Source organism: Humulus lupulus, chromosome 7 (genome assembly GCF_963169125.1).
Source record: "Humulus lupulus chromosome 7, drHumLupu1.1, whole genome shotgun sequence".
Lineage (NCBI taxonomy): Eukaryota > Viridiplantae > Streptophyta > Magnoliopsida > Rosales > Cannabaceae > Humulus > Humulus lupulus.
This window is the reverse complement of record NC_084799.1, coordinates 3836535-3850994: the sequence shown is the minus strand read 5'-3', so window position 1 is coordinate 3850994 and position 14460 is coordinate 3836535. Positions and strand designations below refer to the sequence as shown.

General features: G+C 36.7%; 2 protein-coding genes across 2 annotated transcripts; both read left to right on the top strand.

Annotated features, from left to right (window-relative positions):
* The first annotated feature begins 694 nt into the window (after positions 1 to 694).
* Positions 695 to 2352, top strand: LOC133790372 (uncharacterized). Its single transcript, XM_062227984.1, has 2 exons — positions 695 to 856; positions 1388 to 2352. Exons 1-2 carry the CDS (start codon positions 731 to 733, stop codon positions 1910 to 1912), a joined length of 651 nt encoding a protein of 216 aa, XP_062083968.1. The 5' UTR covers positions 695 to 730; the 3' UTR covers positions 1913 to 2352.
* Positions 2353 to 7636: 5284 nt separating this feature from the next.
* On the top strand, positions 7637 to 9950 carry LOC133790371 (IRK-interacting protein). The gene is made up of 2 exons (XM_062227983.1): positions 7637 to 8168; positions 8327 to 9950. The coding sequence occupies exons 1-2, from the start codon at positions 7935 to 7937 to the stop codon at positions 9875 to 9877; spliced, it is 1785 nt and encodes a 594-aa protein (XP_062083967.1). The 5' UTR covers positions 7637 to 7934; the 3' UTR covers positions 9878 to 9950.
* Positions 9951 to 14460: the final 4510 nt, after the last annotated feature.

The following is a 14460-nucleotide window of genomic DNA, read 5'->3' as shown; positions in this document are numbered from 1 at the left end:
CCTGTGTGCCCGACCTGCTGAAGAACAGTATGTGAGGACCCTTACAGACAATGAAGCCCCATTGTATGTGGACATGGGGTTAGAGGAACTAGAGGTGGGTCCCGATGGACAGCCTACACAGGAAGCCTTACAGAGCCAGGCTGAAAAGCTTGCTGAAAAGTTAGCTGAGCAAGCAGAAGCAGCAAATATTTTTAAGGAGGTTCCACCAGCTCAACCTGAGGCACCTGAGGTTCCCCCATCAACACCTCATGCCAGCACCTCCTCCCAAGCTGAGCAACCAGGCTACTCTATGATTTTGGCCAGGTTGGAAAAGGTTGAAGGGCAACAAAGTGCCCTTATTAAAGGTCAGTCCGAGATCTTGGGTCAATTGCAGAAGCTTATGACAATGATGGAAGATCTTAGTAGGCCAGTTCCAGATCCACACCCTCAGTCCACTGAAGAAGGCCCTCAGTCTCCTGTAGATGAAGACATTCTCCCTAACGATTACAGACCTGATGATGTAGATGATCACATTTTTCGCACACCAGAGGATATGCAAATTACTGTAATCGGAGATACTGAAGATTCTGAAGTACAATTCTTAAACATAGCTCCACCAGCACCGGAGAAGAGGAGAGAAAGAAAGAGGCCTAGGTGGTTCGATGAGTACACTGCAATGAGGAAAAGGAATAAGAAATCGAAGATAGCAGTGAATGTGGATCCATTGAGGGTTGTTGATGGTAAATTACTTATGACCTTTCACAAGTGGTTGCTTGGCACCATTGGGAATAAATATCCGAGGGAATGCTTCTCAGGGACACACGATGCTGCTTGGTTCCTGAAACTGCATACTCCGAGGACATGGCTTTCTGACTCTGTAAGTTTTCTATAACTTCATAATTAAATAATGTTGAAAATTTATTTAAATGTTTCTATATATAGTGGTACGATATGGGTACGATATGGTACGAAAGTAGTACGATAATTATAAGTGTCAAATTATAAACTGTTTATGTCAATGGTACGATGGTGGTACGACATTAGCACGATAGTGGTACGATATAATTTGTTAAGTAGTTACTATTACCATCATAAATTTAGAATTTGTAGTGGGACAATTTAGGTACGATGGTAGTACGATAATGTACGATGATGGTACGACAGTGGGACGCTAGTGGGTACGATGGTGTATAATACTAGTTTTTGCCATAAAGGTACGATGATGGTACGACATTAACACGATATTGGTACGATAGAAGGTTTTATTGTTAATATATTCATGTACGATTGGGGTACGATAATGGTACGATTGGGGTACGATAGTTACTATATTCATGTCTGATAGTTTTTTTGTTTGTTTATTTTGGTACGATATTGTGGTTACTGACTTAATTTTCCTTTAATGTAGCATTTAGATGCAGCATTTCATCTCATGAGGAGGCGTCTAGAATTTTATCCTAACGTGTACCCTCAGAAATGTGTTGTTATGCCTACAATTTTTCCCGAATCATTGAAGGGTCGGTGGGACGCTTTTCCAGGTTCTGACTACTCTAGATTTAGTTGGGATGACAGTATATTGGACCTGGTTAGGGGTGATGCAGTCCAGTTCTTACCGAGTTGGCAGAACAAGGAGTTCATTTATTTTGCCCTCTTCTTGAAAGACCAAATGCATTGGGTAGCTGTAGAGGCAGACCTGAATGGGTGGATGCTCAACATCTTTGACTCCAGTATTGGATCAATTTCCGAAAACGATTTGATCAGCTTGATGGTTGACTGGTGTACCATTTTCCCGTCGGTCTTGCGACAGTCCGGTTTATTTGAGAACCATGACGTTATACTCGCGCCTCAGTTGACAGCATCAGAGAGTCAGGTCAGACCCTTCGATTGGAAACTCATTCCACGTGAATTCGTACCGCAAACAAAATCCAGGTGAACTTTATTAAATATCACATATTAATTATTATTTCTTAATTACAAAACTTTATTAAATTATTGTTTATTTTCTAATGCAGTGGCGATTGCGGATGTTACGTAATTGAGCATATTGAACATAAGCTTCTACAACTACCATTTGATAATGTAACTGACAATAATATGAAACTTTTTAGGCAAAGGTGGTGTGTAGACTTATTCTACCAAAACTTATGTTGAACGGTCTTAATTTTTTTGAATTGTATAATTTTTTTGATTGCTCTTTTTGTAATTACTACATTTTAATGTGCTTAATCTTTGCATCGTACTATCATCGATCACTATCGTACTCTATCGTACCCTCACTTGCCTCACAAATTTCACGAACAGTCCTGAAACCATACCATCGTACCATTATCGGACAAATATCGTACATTATCGTACCCTAATGTCGTACATTAACTATCGTACTACATCGAGCAACGTCGTACCATATTGTAAGATACATTTAAATAATCCTACAACAAACAATATCGTGCATTGTCGTACCGGCATCGTGCACTATCGAACCAACACTGGATTATTACATATTTAAGAGTTTCATAATGGAGAAAAAAATAGAAAAAAACCTGCAAAATCCAGCACATAACAAATATTACTAGTTCAAGCAGAAATAAAACATAATAGGTCAACTAGAATACAAACAAAACAAGTTAACCTCGGTACTTGCAAGACGCTTTGTTGTGCCCTTTACCACCACACTTGCTACAACATCGTTGTATCACAACCTTGTCTCCATTAGAAGGATATCGATTTTTCCTAATTCGTCCGACCTTTTGCTTCTTCGGTCGGCCTACAGGTTTCTTCTCAATCGGTACTCCAACTTGGATGTTCTTAATGTCTTCAGGCAATTCCCAATCATCCTCATCACCAACTGGCATAATTGTCCCCTCATATGTGCTCTTCCAACTCTCTCTTGTGTAATATTGAGAGCACAATGCGTACATGCTAATATTTCGTTCTTGAGCAGCAGCACATGCATGTGGACAAGGAATCTTCATGATTTGGAATAGGCCGCAACTGCATTGTCGTGCCTCCAAATCAACTATACCACCGCTCTGAACTGTTCCTCCGGGGTGGACATTAAATGTATAAGGTCCAGCTCTGTCGACGCTTAAGAACCGAGATTTCTCAAATTGACATGACAAGTCCCCCTCCATAACTGGTGATAGAGTCGTGCTACACTTTTCAGCGTTTTCCTTTCGAGTAGCAAACCATGTTTGAATAGTAAACCTGATGAATTCAACAAAAGCAGTGATCGGGAAGGCTCTTGCGTCCTTAGTTTTGCTGTTGAAACTTTCAGCCCAATTACTTGTCATTACATTGTAACGGTCCCCTGGAAAGTACGCACGAACCCATCTTTCAAATCCAATGCCCTCAAGATATAGTGCAACTCGAACATCCATTGCTTTTATCTTTTCAAATTCTCTTTCAAAATCTGTCTTCTTATACGAGTATGCACAACTGTAAATATGATCCGTGAAGCAATCAGTCTTGAACTTGCTAGCCACGTTCATAATAATGTGGTGGTAGCATGCGCCATGGGGTGCATCAGGGAAGACAAGTTCCAAAGCATGAACAATGCTTTGATGCCTATCCGATACGAATGCTAAGTTCTCAACATCACCAATCGCTTGTTTCAACTTCCTCATGAAATAGGTCCAAGAGTCGTGGTTCTCACTGTCAACCATTGCGAAAGCAATCGGAAATATGTGGCTGTCTGAATCCAATGCCACGGCACACAACATTTGGCCACCATACCTAGTTTTCAAGAAGGACCCATCAATACATATAACAGGTCGACAAAACTTGAATCCCCGCCTACAAGCACCCAGAGAAAAAAAGCAATACTTGAAGCGACCCTCGTCTACCTTGAAATCAGTAATGGAATCGGGATTGTTCAACCGCAGCATGTGCAAGTACCCAGGTAACTTCGAATATGAAGCTTCAGGCGTACCCCTAACTATGTGGAGTGCTTTCTCTCTGCATCTCCAAGCCTTCTCATAACTCATTTCGATCCCGAAAGAATTCTTCATATCTTCTCTTATTTTGGAGGCTAAATAATCTGAACCGTTAACTGAGAATTTATCCTTGATCAGTTCGGCAACTACCAAAGGTGATGCTTGACGGTTATCTTTTTTTCGAACATCGAGGGAACATGTGTGTACATTTTCAAATGCTGTCACCTCGAACATGTTAGAAAGTTGCTTCTTCTTCCCTCTTAACCTCCACCCACAATCAGGATCCTTGCATGTAATATACCAAACATCAGTACCAGACTTCTTAACTATAAAGTCGAATCCCTTCTTCATTGCAAACAAGCCAGCAACCTTTTTTAAATGTTCCTTGTCTCTGAAAAACTTTCCTAAATGAATCTCCCCGCCCGATGTGCCACCCATAGATATATAGTGACTATTATCCTCAATGTCTTCTCTTGTAAACATCTGAGCTTTGAATTTACTATAATATGTCGAAGAAGAGAGTGGATCACTAAATTCTCTAGCATCATTTGTTCCGTCTGGACGACTACTACTAGTACCAGGTGTTTGGCGATCTTCTCTACGGGGTCTACTTCTACATGTTGTTTGCCTCGGTATTTGGTACGACAGTGGACTCAGGCTCAAAGCTTGAGAACGGACCTCTGTTTCTTGGTCGTCATTGCCCTCAAAATCATTTTCAGGGTCAGGACAATCAGGAAAATCATCATGAAATGGCATCTGTGCTACATGGTCAACTGTTGGTATGAAAGGGTTTGATTCAGGTACAGCAGTGGCTACCAGCACCTCCGGATTTGTTTCTGGAACATAAGTCCCAACCTCACTACGAGTATCCTTAACAGTACTTGGTGGAGGATTACGATAAACAATGATATTCTTCTCCACCAAAGTCACAAAAAGGGGAACAAATTCATCTGGCTTCTTCAAAAGCATTGACAAATATAAGCTTACACCCTTGTCATTCCTTATAAGTTCAGGCCGATACATTAACCCTTTCATGTACTTATAATTCACTTCTAATTTCAGGTCATACTGCACTTTGTCAACCTCCAGCTCTGAGTACAGAAGTTCAACAAGTTGTGAGTAAGTTATGTCCTTCTCCAACTCGAACGTTAAATTTTCGGCTCCATTAAAAACCCAATCTCTACCTTCACGCTCCCAAACACCATTATACATTAAGTACGCGAACAAAGTTGACCCTATCATGTACAAAGAAAAAAAATCAGTAAATGGCAACAAAATGTCGAAATTTAGTTCAAATGTTTGGGAATCGTACCAGTATCGGGCCATATCGGGCGGTATCGGGCAAAGTTTTATTTATGTTTTTTGATCACTTAAAACACTAATATCGGGCAAGTATCGGGTAACATCGAGTACCATCGTACTATTAGGTCAGCAGTAACTTAATAATAACTATCGGGCATATATCGGACTACTATCGATCTATTATCGTACTTAAAAGGATGTGTAGATTTAAAATAATAATCGGGGCAACCATCGGGTAGCCATCGTACCCTTATAACCATCGGGTAACCAAACTATCGGGCAACCATCGGGTTGCCATCGGACCTTCATCCCTAACCTTGAAACTCAACAAATATCGTGCCTGTATCGGGTCTCTATCGGACACTATCGGGCATTTAGAAAAAAACTCAGGGAACCCAAGAAAACGCAGATTTTCACATGACACGATTTTCACCCAAAAAAACAGCAAAAAATACCAACAAACTATAGATCCAACATATAAACAGCATTATGAATCATAAAAGCAACCAACAACAACAAGAATCAAAGAAAATCACTTACCCATTTAATATCTTCACTATGAGCAAAAATAACACAAAGCTTGGTGTTTCTCCTCAAACAATCCACAATGTCCGAATGTGTATCTTTCTTGCAAGATTTTAGTATAAAAATTTTGTGTGTAAAACGTATGGTGAAGAGAGAGTGAGAGAGAATGTATGGTGAAGAGAGGTATGGTGAAGAGAGGTAGAGAGGAAGAGGGAGAATAGAGAGGAAAGGTGTTATGAGAGGGGTATTTTTGGTATTAAATGAAAGATAAGCATTTGTATCATAGGGTGGTTAACTTTGGTTCAAATTTTAATTATTAAGCTAATGTAAGCATGATTTATCAAATTTCCCCAATAATAATACTAAGTAATATTTAAAAAAAAAAATATATTGTTAGAAAGAAAGAAATAGTGTAAAATTAAGAAGAAGAAGTAATCATCGAAGGAAAAGACTGATTGGTCCCCACAGGCCAGTGGAGTGCATCCCACCACCATGTTCCAATTTCCATGCTTTTGTATTGTAAGATACAATTCAATGGTTAATAAAAAGGCAATTGGATGGTTGGAGAATTTTGGAAATTTTTTGGACCCCACTTTTCTTTCTTTCTTTTGGCAAAATATTATATATATATATATATTTTTAAAATAAAATAAAATAAAATAAAATTTTAATGGACAGCACACATTCATTACATTGACCAAATTACCCTTCTCTCATGAAATTATCCTCATCTTTTTTGTAGCATTTATCTTTATTTACTAACATGATTTTGGATGTGGTAAACAACAAGGACTAATCTTGTTTACATAATTATGTTTATATATTTTGGGAAATTCTATTATAGGGCTTCAAAAACAGCCTCACCGGTGGGGTTCTTGGGTATTTTCGACTAGTGAATAGTTTTCGGCTTAGTTTTTTTTATGATTGTGTATTTTGTAGTTCTTTAGAGCTTCCTACTTGCAAATTTTCAGAAAACTTTCGAATAATTTACAGTGCCGAAAATTAAGTTTAAATATGTTGTTTTCCACGTGTATAAAAAAATTATTCACACGTGCAACAGTCTGTTTTGAATTTAGTTTTAAGCACTATAAATGACTACAAAAAACACGGTCATAAAAAAATTGCAAAATTGTTCACGGCTCAAGATTACACAAGAGCCCTACCGGTGGGACTCTTTTTGGATGTGTTTTTATAATGACATATTTGATTTGATTTTAATAAAATATTGTAATAAAATAAATACATATACATTTATTTGGAAATTAGTTCAAGCACTTTTTGAAAACACCTTTGTGTTACATCATGGTACATGACTTATGACCCATTAGAACACATGGTACATGGTACAAGATAATAGTTACTAAACTTTTCCACCCATAACTTTTTCAAGTTACTTTTTTTTAGTGTGTATGGAAAAGAGCAATTCCTTTACAAGAAAATTTAAGACAAAAAAGCCTAATCTTTTGCACTTTCAAGGTTGAATTTTTAACAAGTTTAAAAAAGTAACAACATTTACTAATCAATACATGCATATAAAAATACAATCTTTAACTGATCATCCATCCAATTTAAGATATATTAGACATGTTGATTACTTCTTCTTTCAATTCAAAACAAAAAATTAGTAACTTTAGTTGGATTATCAACCGTTATGATTACTTGAAGTGTTGTTCTTCCTCACTATTGAAAATCAATAATGTCAGCCCTTGAAACTACTAATATGGTAGTGGAAAATCTTATGATATTATCTATATTTGCAATCATAGTAAATAGTAGCACCACCACAGCACCCCATGCAAAAGGGTATTTTAGTAATTTCAACTCTCATCTACTTACTCCAAAGCCATGCCTTTGTCTGCCTAGTTAGAGTAAATACTACTACTATTTCTTCTTCACATGCTTTCATTTGATAAAAAAAATCATCTTTGAACGAAGACAAAACCAAAAAAAAGCTCTCTTTGATCTTCCATTTTGTGTCACCTCCACACCTTGAATTCTCTTTCTCTCTCTAACCCCATTTATGTTTTTCTGGTTCTCAAAAGATTCTACAGTGGATAGCATCTCCTTCTCTGCAAATAAAATCTAACCGTTGGATTGGGTAATACACCCAAAATGTTTAATCGAATTCTAAACCTCTTCTGTGCTGTGTCCAAATTTTGAGAGATTTTGTTGGACTCTCTGGCTTTACATTTGTCCATGGCTACTGTGACAACTGACACCAGATTTATCCAACACCATACCGGTAATGAGGTTAACAGACATGAGATTCAAGCTGCCATTGCCAAAGCTGTCGAGCTCAGAGCTCTTCATGCTGCTCTGATGCATACTAATACAAATAGTCCTTCTAATTTCAAGCTTCCTTCTTCTTCTTCTCCTGCTTCACTTACTAATCCTCAGTTCTCTGCTCAAGATTATCCTGTGTTTACCCCAGTGAGTACTAATCTCTCTCTCTCCTTAACTTTTTTTATTATTAGTTTATTTCTTGTCAATCTTATGTTGATTTCAAACAAATTATGGCCTTGCAGAGCTTTTTTTCTTTTCTTTTTCTATAATTGGATTCTAAAGTAAAGGAAACATCTTTTTTGTAGAGTTATGAAGATGAACCATTATCTGGGTATCAACAAAATGAGCCAAAAAGTAGAACATTATCTGAAATTTGGGATGAGTATGGGCTAGGAGGAGGAGGAGGAGGAACTGGGGATGAAACAGTTTTATCAGACTATAGAAAGGAGAATTCTTGTTCAAGAAAAGGGTTGCATTGTGATATGACCAACTTAGAGTCTCATACTTGTGCAGCTGAGGACCAAAAATCTGTGATAGGTTCTTGTGCAAACCATATCACAGTGCTGCAAACCTCTCCTGTCCACAATGATTTGTTCAAGTCAAGAAGGAGAAAGAGTTTGGGAGATTTCAAAACGGTGTCGTCTTGTAATAGATGCAGGCCTGCAACTATAACTTCAGAATCTGATAGTGGAGCCAGGAACAGGAGGACTTCCAACATTGTTGTTCCATTGACAGACTCTCATTCATCGATTCAATCACAACCCAAGAACCGTGGTGTGATGTCTTGGTTGTTCCCTCGGTTTAAGAAGAAGAACAAACACGAAAACTCTCCGAATCGAACTGAGTCTGAAGATGTGTCTCAAATTTTTAGGGAGTCTGGGATTATGTCAATTGAGGCACTTAGAAAAGAGCTCATAGAAGCACATGAGAATAGAGATGCAGCCTTAATGGAAGTCTCTGGTATGAAATCTTCTCTTGGGGAGCTGAGGCAGAAGCTTGAGTGTTTGGAAACTTACTGTGAAGAGTTGAAGAGAGCTTTGAGACAAGCAACACAAGCTAAGTACTCCCCAACCCCTGAAAATCTCAGAAACTTTCCCCAGAGAGGAAAATCTGTAGAGGGTAATGCTGAAAACTTGATGCCTGTTAGTGAGGAAGTAATGGTGGAAGGTTTCTTACAGATTGTATCAGAAGCAAGATTATCAGTAAAACAATTCTGTAAGACCCTTGTAATTCAGATTGAAGAAACTGATACTATGCTTGTGGATAATCTCAACTTGCTTCTTCAACCATATAAACTTTCCCTCAATTCAAAATATTCAAAGGCAGTTCTTTACCATGTAGAAGCCACTATAAACCAGTCACTATACCAAGACTTTGAGAACTGTGTGTTTCAGAAGAATGGCTCACCAAAGATTCTGGACCCTTATCAAGATAGGCAAGCTCAGTTCGCATCATTCGTCGCACTAAGGAACTTGAGCTGGAATGAAGTGTTGAGGAAAGGCACCAAGTATTACAGTGAAGAGTTCAGTAAGTTTTGTGATCAGAAGATGAGCCATATCATAACCACACTGAATTGGACTCGACCTTGGTCTGAACAGCTTCTTCAAGCTTTTTTTGTTGCTGCCAAATGCATTTGGTTGCTTCATTTGCTAGCCTTTTCGTTTAACCCTCCACTGGGAATACTGAGGGTGGAAGAGAACAGCAACTTTGACTCACATTACATGGAAGATGTGTTAATGGAAAGGCAGAGATCAAATGGTCCTAGCCGTGTTAAGATCATGGTTATGCCTGGTTTTTATGTTCAGGACCGGGTTTTGAGGTGTAAGGTTCTTTGTAGGTACAAATCTGTAACATGAAATAATTTGGAAACCCTCTGGTTTTCCTAAGGTTTACCTTTGATTAGTGAAGTTTGTAGCTTTAAAGTGTTTATATGTTGATTAAATGCTCAGCTGAATTTCTTATTAAAAACACGTGTAGCTAAACTCACTGGTCTCTAAACTTTCATTTCTTCAGAAGAAAGATCGAAATTTCCTACTTTGTTTTTCCTTTCGCACTTGGTTTTATTCGTTACTTTCTTCTACTAACTATTGATAATAGTTATCTCTAGTGTCCACTCTTTTCCACTTGTTTTGTTTTCAACATTTAGTAGAGGAAAATACAAATTTGATATCTTTAGGACAAAAGAATGCATGCACTAATAGCTGAAGTATTTCAGTATTTAACAGCTGGTTTTTTTTAACTTCAAGTACCAGCTAATCCACAAGATTAGGTACACATATATATATATATATATAAGGAATAAATTAAGCAAAGGTTGCAAATATGAGGCATATATATATATGTATGTTAGTTTTAGAAACACACTATTCAAGATTATAGAATCACATATAATATTTAACAACAATGATTGATGCGCATCTAAAAACCACTATCACATTTTATACAGGACATTAATTGCACAATGATAAACATAGCTCCTAAGCTTGACATTGAGTCTCATCTTGATCACTCTCAATTTGTCCAAAACAACAACAATGCACAAGATCAAATGCAAAATGCAAGAGAGCTTATGGAGAGCAAACTAGGGGTGCACACGAGTCGGATTTTTGGGTTTCGAGTGCATCAGGTTCGGGTTTTGCGGGTTTCAGGTGGAGGAAAGTGGTACCGAATCTGGTCCGAAATTTTCAGGTTTTGGGGTGATTTCGGGTTTGGTTGGGTTTCAGGTAGGATTGGTCAAAAAATGGGCTTTGGGCCGAAAATGGGCCTTGGTAATTTTTTTTTGAAAATACCATTTTTGGACATTTTTTAATTTTTTTAAAACTTTTCACATGTTTTTTTTACTTTGTTGTTAGTTTGGTAATGTTGATATTTTACAAATTGGGCCTTAGTAATTTTTTTTTTAATTATGTTCGGGTTCGGGAGTAACTCGAACCTGTGTGTCCTTACTTTCAAAACCCGAACCCGACTCGAACTATGTCGGGTTCGGACCGAATTTCACCCGAATTTGACAGATTTTGCAAAAAATCAAGTTTTCGGGTTGCGGGTTAGGTGAATTTGTGGATTTTTTGGGTTAAATGTTCACCCCTAGAGCAAATCCTTACTAAGAATCACATGGTTTATCCAACTACACATATGTACTATATGTGTCTTATGCCTTTCTACTTTGAGGGGTAATATTGGGCCTATTGGGTTCATATTGTTAAAGATGATAGATTATAGCATAACGAGTCAACCTATAGTAATTAAAGTGTTATTATGTATCTCAAACGCAATTAGTAAGTGTTTATTAACAAATAGGAGACACATATGAACAATTATCACTCCACACAGCAGCATATATATATATATTTAGAGAGAGAGAGAGAGAGAGCTTAGCCCAATACTTGAGCAGTGGGACAACTTTTCTTAACTGAAGTACAGCACAATCCTCAGCCCAATATTCAAACTCAGTTCAAACAACATAGGACCCCTTACTTTGCATATATATATATATATATATATATATATATTTATACAAAGAAAAACGGAGCTTAAATAAAATATTGGTGTAACCATTGTTGATTGATATAATTACATCAAAATTGCCAGTGATCTTTAACAATTTTAGAGGCTACTGAGTCAGCTATATATAGCATTAAAAACGAAAAGAAAAAGGAATTAAAAGCAAAACCTCATAAAAAAAAGAAAAGGGCAACTTCCTTTAAAAACGACAAATTTTATTGAAAAAACGACAATTTATTTCAAAAACGACAACTTTCGTATAAAACGACAAATTTATTTTTAAACGACATGTTTATTTAAAAAACGAATTTCTTAAAAACGACTTATTTCTTGAAAAACGACACTTCCCTGTAGAAACGACAATATAATTAAAAACGACCGGTTTGTTAAAAACTTTATTAGTCAAGCAAGACCGCAATAAGTTTTTTTTTTCTTTAATAGCAAAAACTACAATAAGTTAAAACAACAAACACGCATATACAAGCAACGTGCAATATGTGTGTTTTGTTAGTTTTATTTATAAAATTTATTAATTATTTTTATTAAATTTATATTAATATTATAAATTTTTAAATAAATATTTTATTTTAATTAAATAATTTATTTATTTTTGTTTAAGTTTATATTTGTTGTGGTTTTTGAATTTAACAGTGGTAACAAAATATTGTATATTATATGTTTAATGTAATATTAAATATTATACATGGATTTTAAATTTAAGTTTATTCCTAGTTTTTTTTTTTTAAAAAGCAATTTGTTGCTAATTCACAGTCGATTATTTATATGTTTAATATGATATTATTGTAATAAGTGAGTTTAAGATTAATTAAATTTTATTTAAGTTATAAAACGTATGCTTTTATTATTTTTAAATAATAATTATTAAAATATCTAAAAGATATCATATTTTAATTTGTTTAATTATTTATTATATTAAAATAATTATCATTGTAAAATATCTGAAAAATATCATATTTTAATTTGTTTAATTATTTATTATTTTTAAATAATTTTTATTGTAAAATATCTGAAAAATATCATATTTTAATTTTTTTAATTATTTATTTTATTTTATTTAAGTTGAAGTGTTTACAAACTACCATTAAATATAAGAATATTCTGTTAAATGTAAGAATATTCCGTTAAAGTTAACATTAAAAAAAATAAAAAATCGTTAAAACAAAAAATTTCTGTTATCTACACACTTATTATATAGAATAGATATATTTTTAAACCGACATTAAGCTGTAAAAATAACAATATAATGGCAAACTCAAATGATCACATTATATGGAATCGAAATATAAATAGTATTAGAACTCCGATTCGGTTCGGAGGCTAGGACTCGGTCCGGAAGCCTTTATTCACTCATTGTTGATGAAATTCTTATTCATGGTTGTGACTAGGTCAACGATAGAGGCTCAGATTAGGGATCGTACTCAAGAGTCGTTCATTAGTAGCTCGCACTTGGACCAAAGGTAAACAAACTGTACCCAATGTGTAATGTACATGATTAGGGCTTGGCCCGAATGTTGAATGTAATCTTGATTTGGGCGTTAGGCCTGTGAATGCGCATGATTATGATTACGCCTATGTATGGTTGATTGAGTGTGTTATAATACGTTGTATCTGTTTAAATGTATGATAAATGAAATATGTGATTGTTTGCTGAGACTAGGGAGCTCAGTTTATGAACCAGGAAGTTGATGTGATGTCTATTTAGAGATCGACTTATTAGTCGAAGGCATATATGATTTGAGGGACTCGACTTATAAGTCGAGGGTCTTAAAGCTTCGACTTATAAGTCGAAGGCATGTGAGGCTTGACAAATAAGTCAATGATTAGTAGGACTCAGCTTATGAGCTGAGATTGACATTACGCACGTGGAGTGCAGGCCACCATGGTTAGGCCACCCTGGGGGTGCACCAAGCACCTGACTGGCTCGAATGCCAAACAAATTGAAAGGGAGTGCGACACACACTTGTACAACTCTATGGTTGCTGAATTGTGTAAAGTTTATACTAGATTCAGTTATTACTATTAGTCCAATATACTACTCCGTGAATTGTTTAATATGTTTTCTTGCTGAGTCTTTTGGCTCATGGGTGCTTCGTGGTGTAAGTAAAGGTAAAGAGAAGCTGGGCTAGCCAAGAGTTGGAGAGCATTAGCAGTGACATGTACATATGCAGTCTGCTCAACCGCCATGACCGAGATACTCAAGGAAGCTAGGGTTGAACCCAACTTTTGCCGCTTAGGTCGGCTTGTTATGTAACCTGAATGTTGTACCAACTTTTAAACTGATGTTTTTGGGATCCCGTGTAAAGAACAAGGTGTTTACAGAGATTTTCGGCAACTATAATTATGAAAGATAAGAGAGCTTAAAAAGAAAGGATTTTGAAAATGCAAATTGGATTTTACGTGGTTGGGGCGTTAATGAGCCTTAGTCCACGAGTCAGTTGTATTAGAGCTTAGAGAGCTTTTTTTACAATGGAGATTTTTGCCAGTTTTTGTAGAATAACTATGCACAGCCAAAGAACCCTCCCCAGTGCTCTGTCACATGTATTTATAGGCTCACAAGAACACTGGGCTTGGACCGAGCTGACCTGGGCCCAATAAAGATACAAATATTATTGGCCTCTCTATAAGAAGCCCAATACCAAGGGTAAAAACATAAAAGACGAATATTAACCAGAGCCCACGGGGGCAGCCCAAAGCCTATCTATCACCCGACAAATTGGGGGCTTTCGGTCTGCGCATTTCGAGTTACGAGGCAGACCTAGAGGACAAGACCAGTCGGAGTAGGGACAGCACAGGTCTGAAACGGCGGCGCACGACCCCGAGGCAGACTTGTCAGTAGGTGAAAAGTGACAACCCCCACATGTCATGGGGCGACTTCAAGGTCACGGATCCCTTTTCCTGCCAACCTGGAGGGCATGGC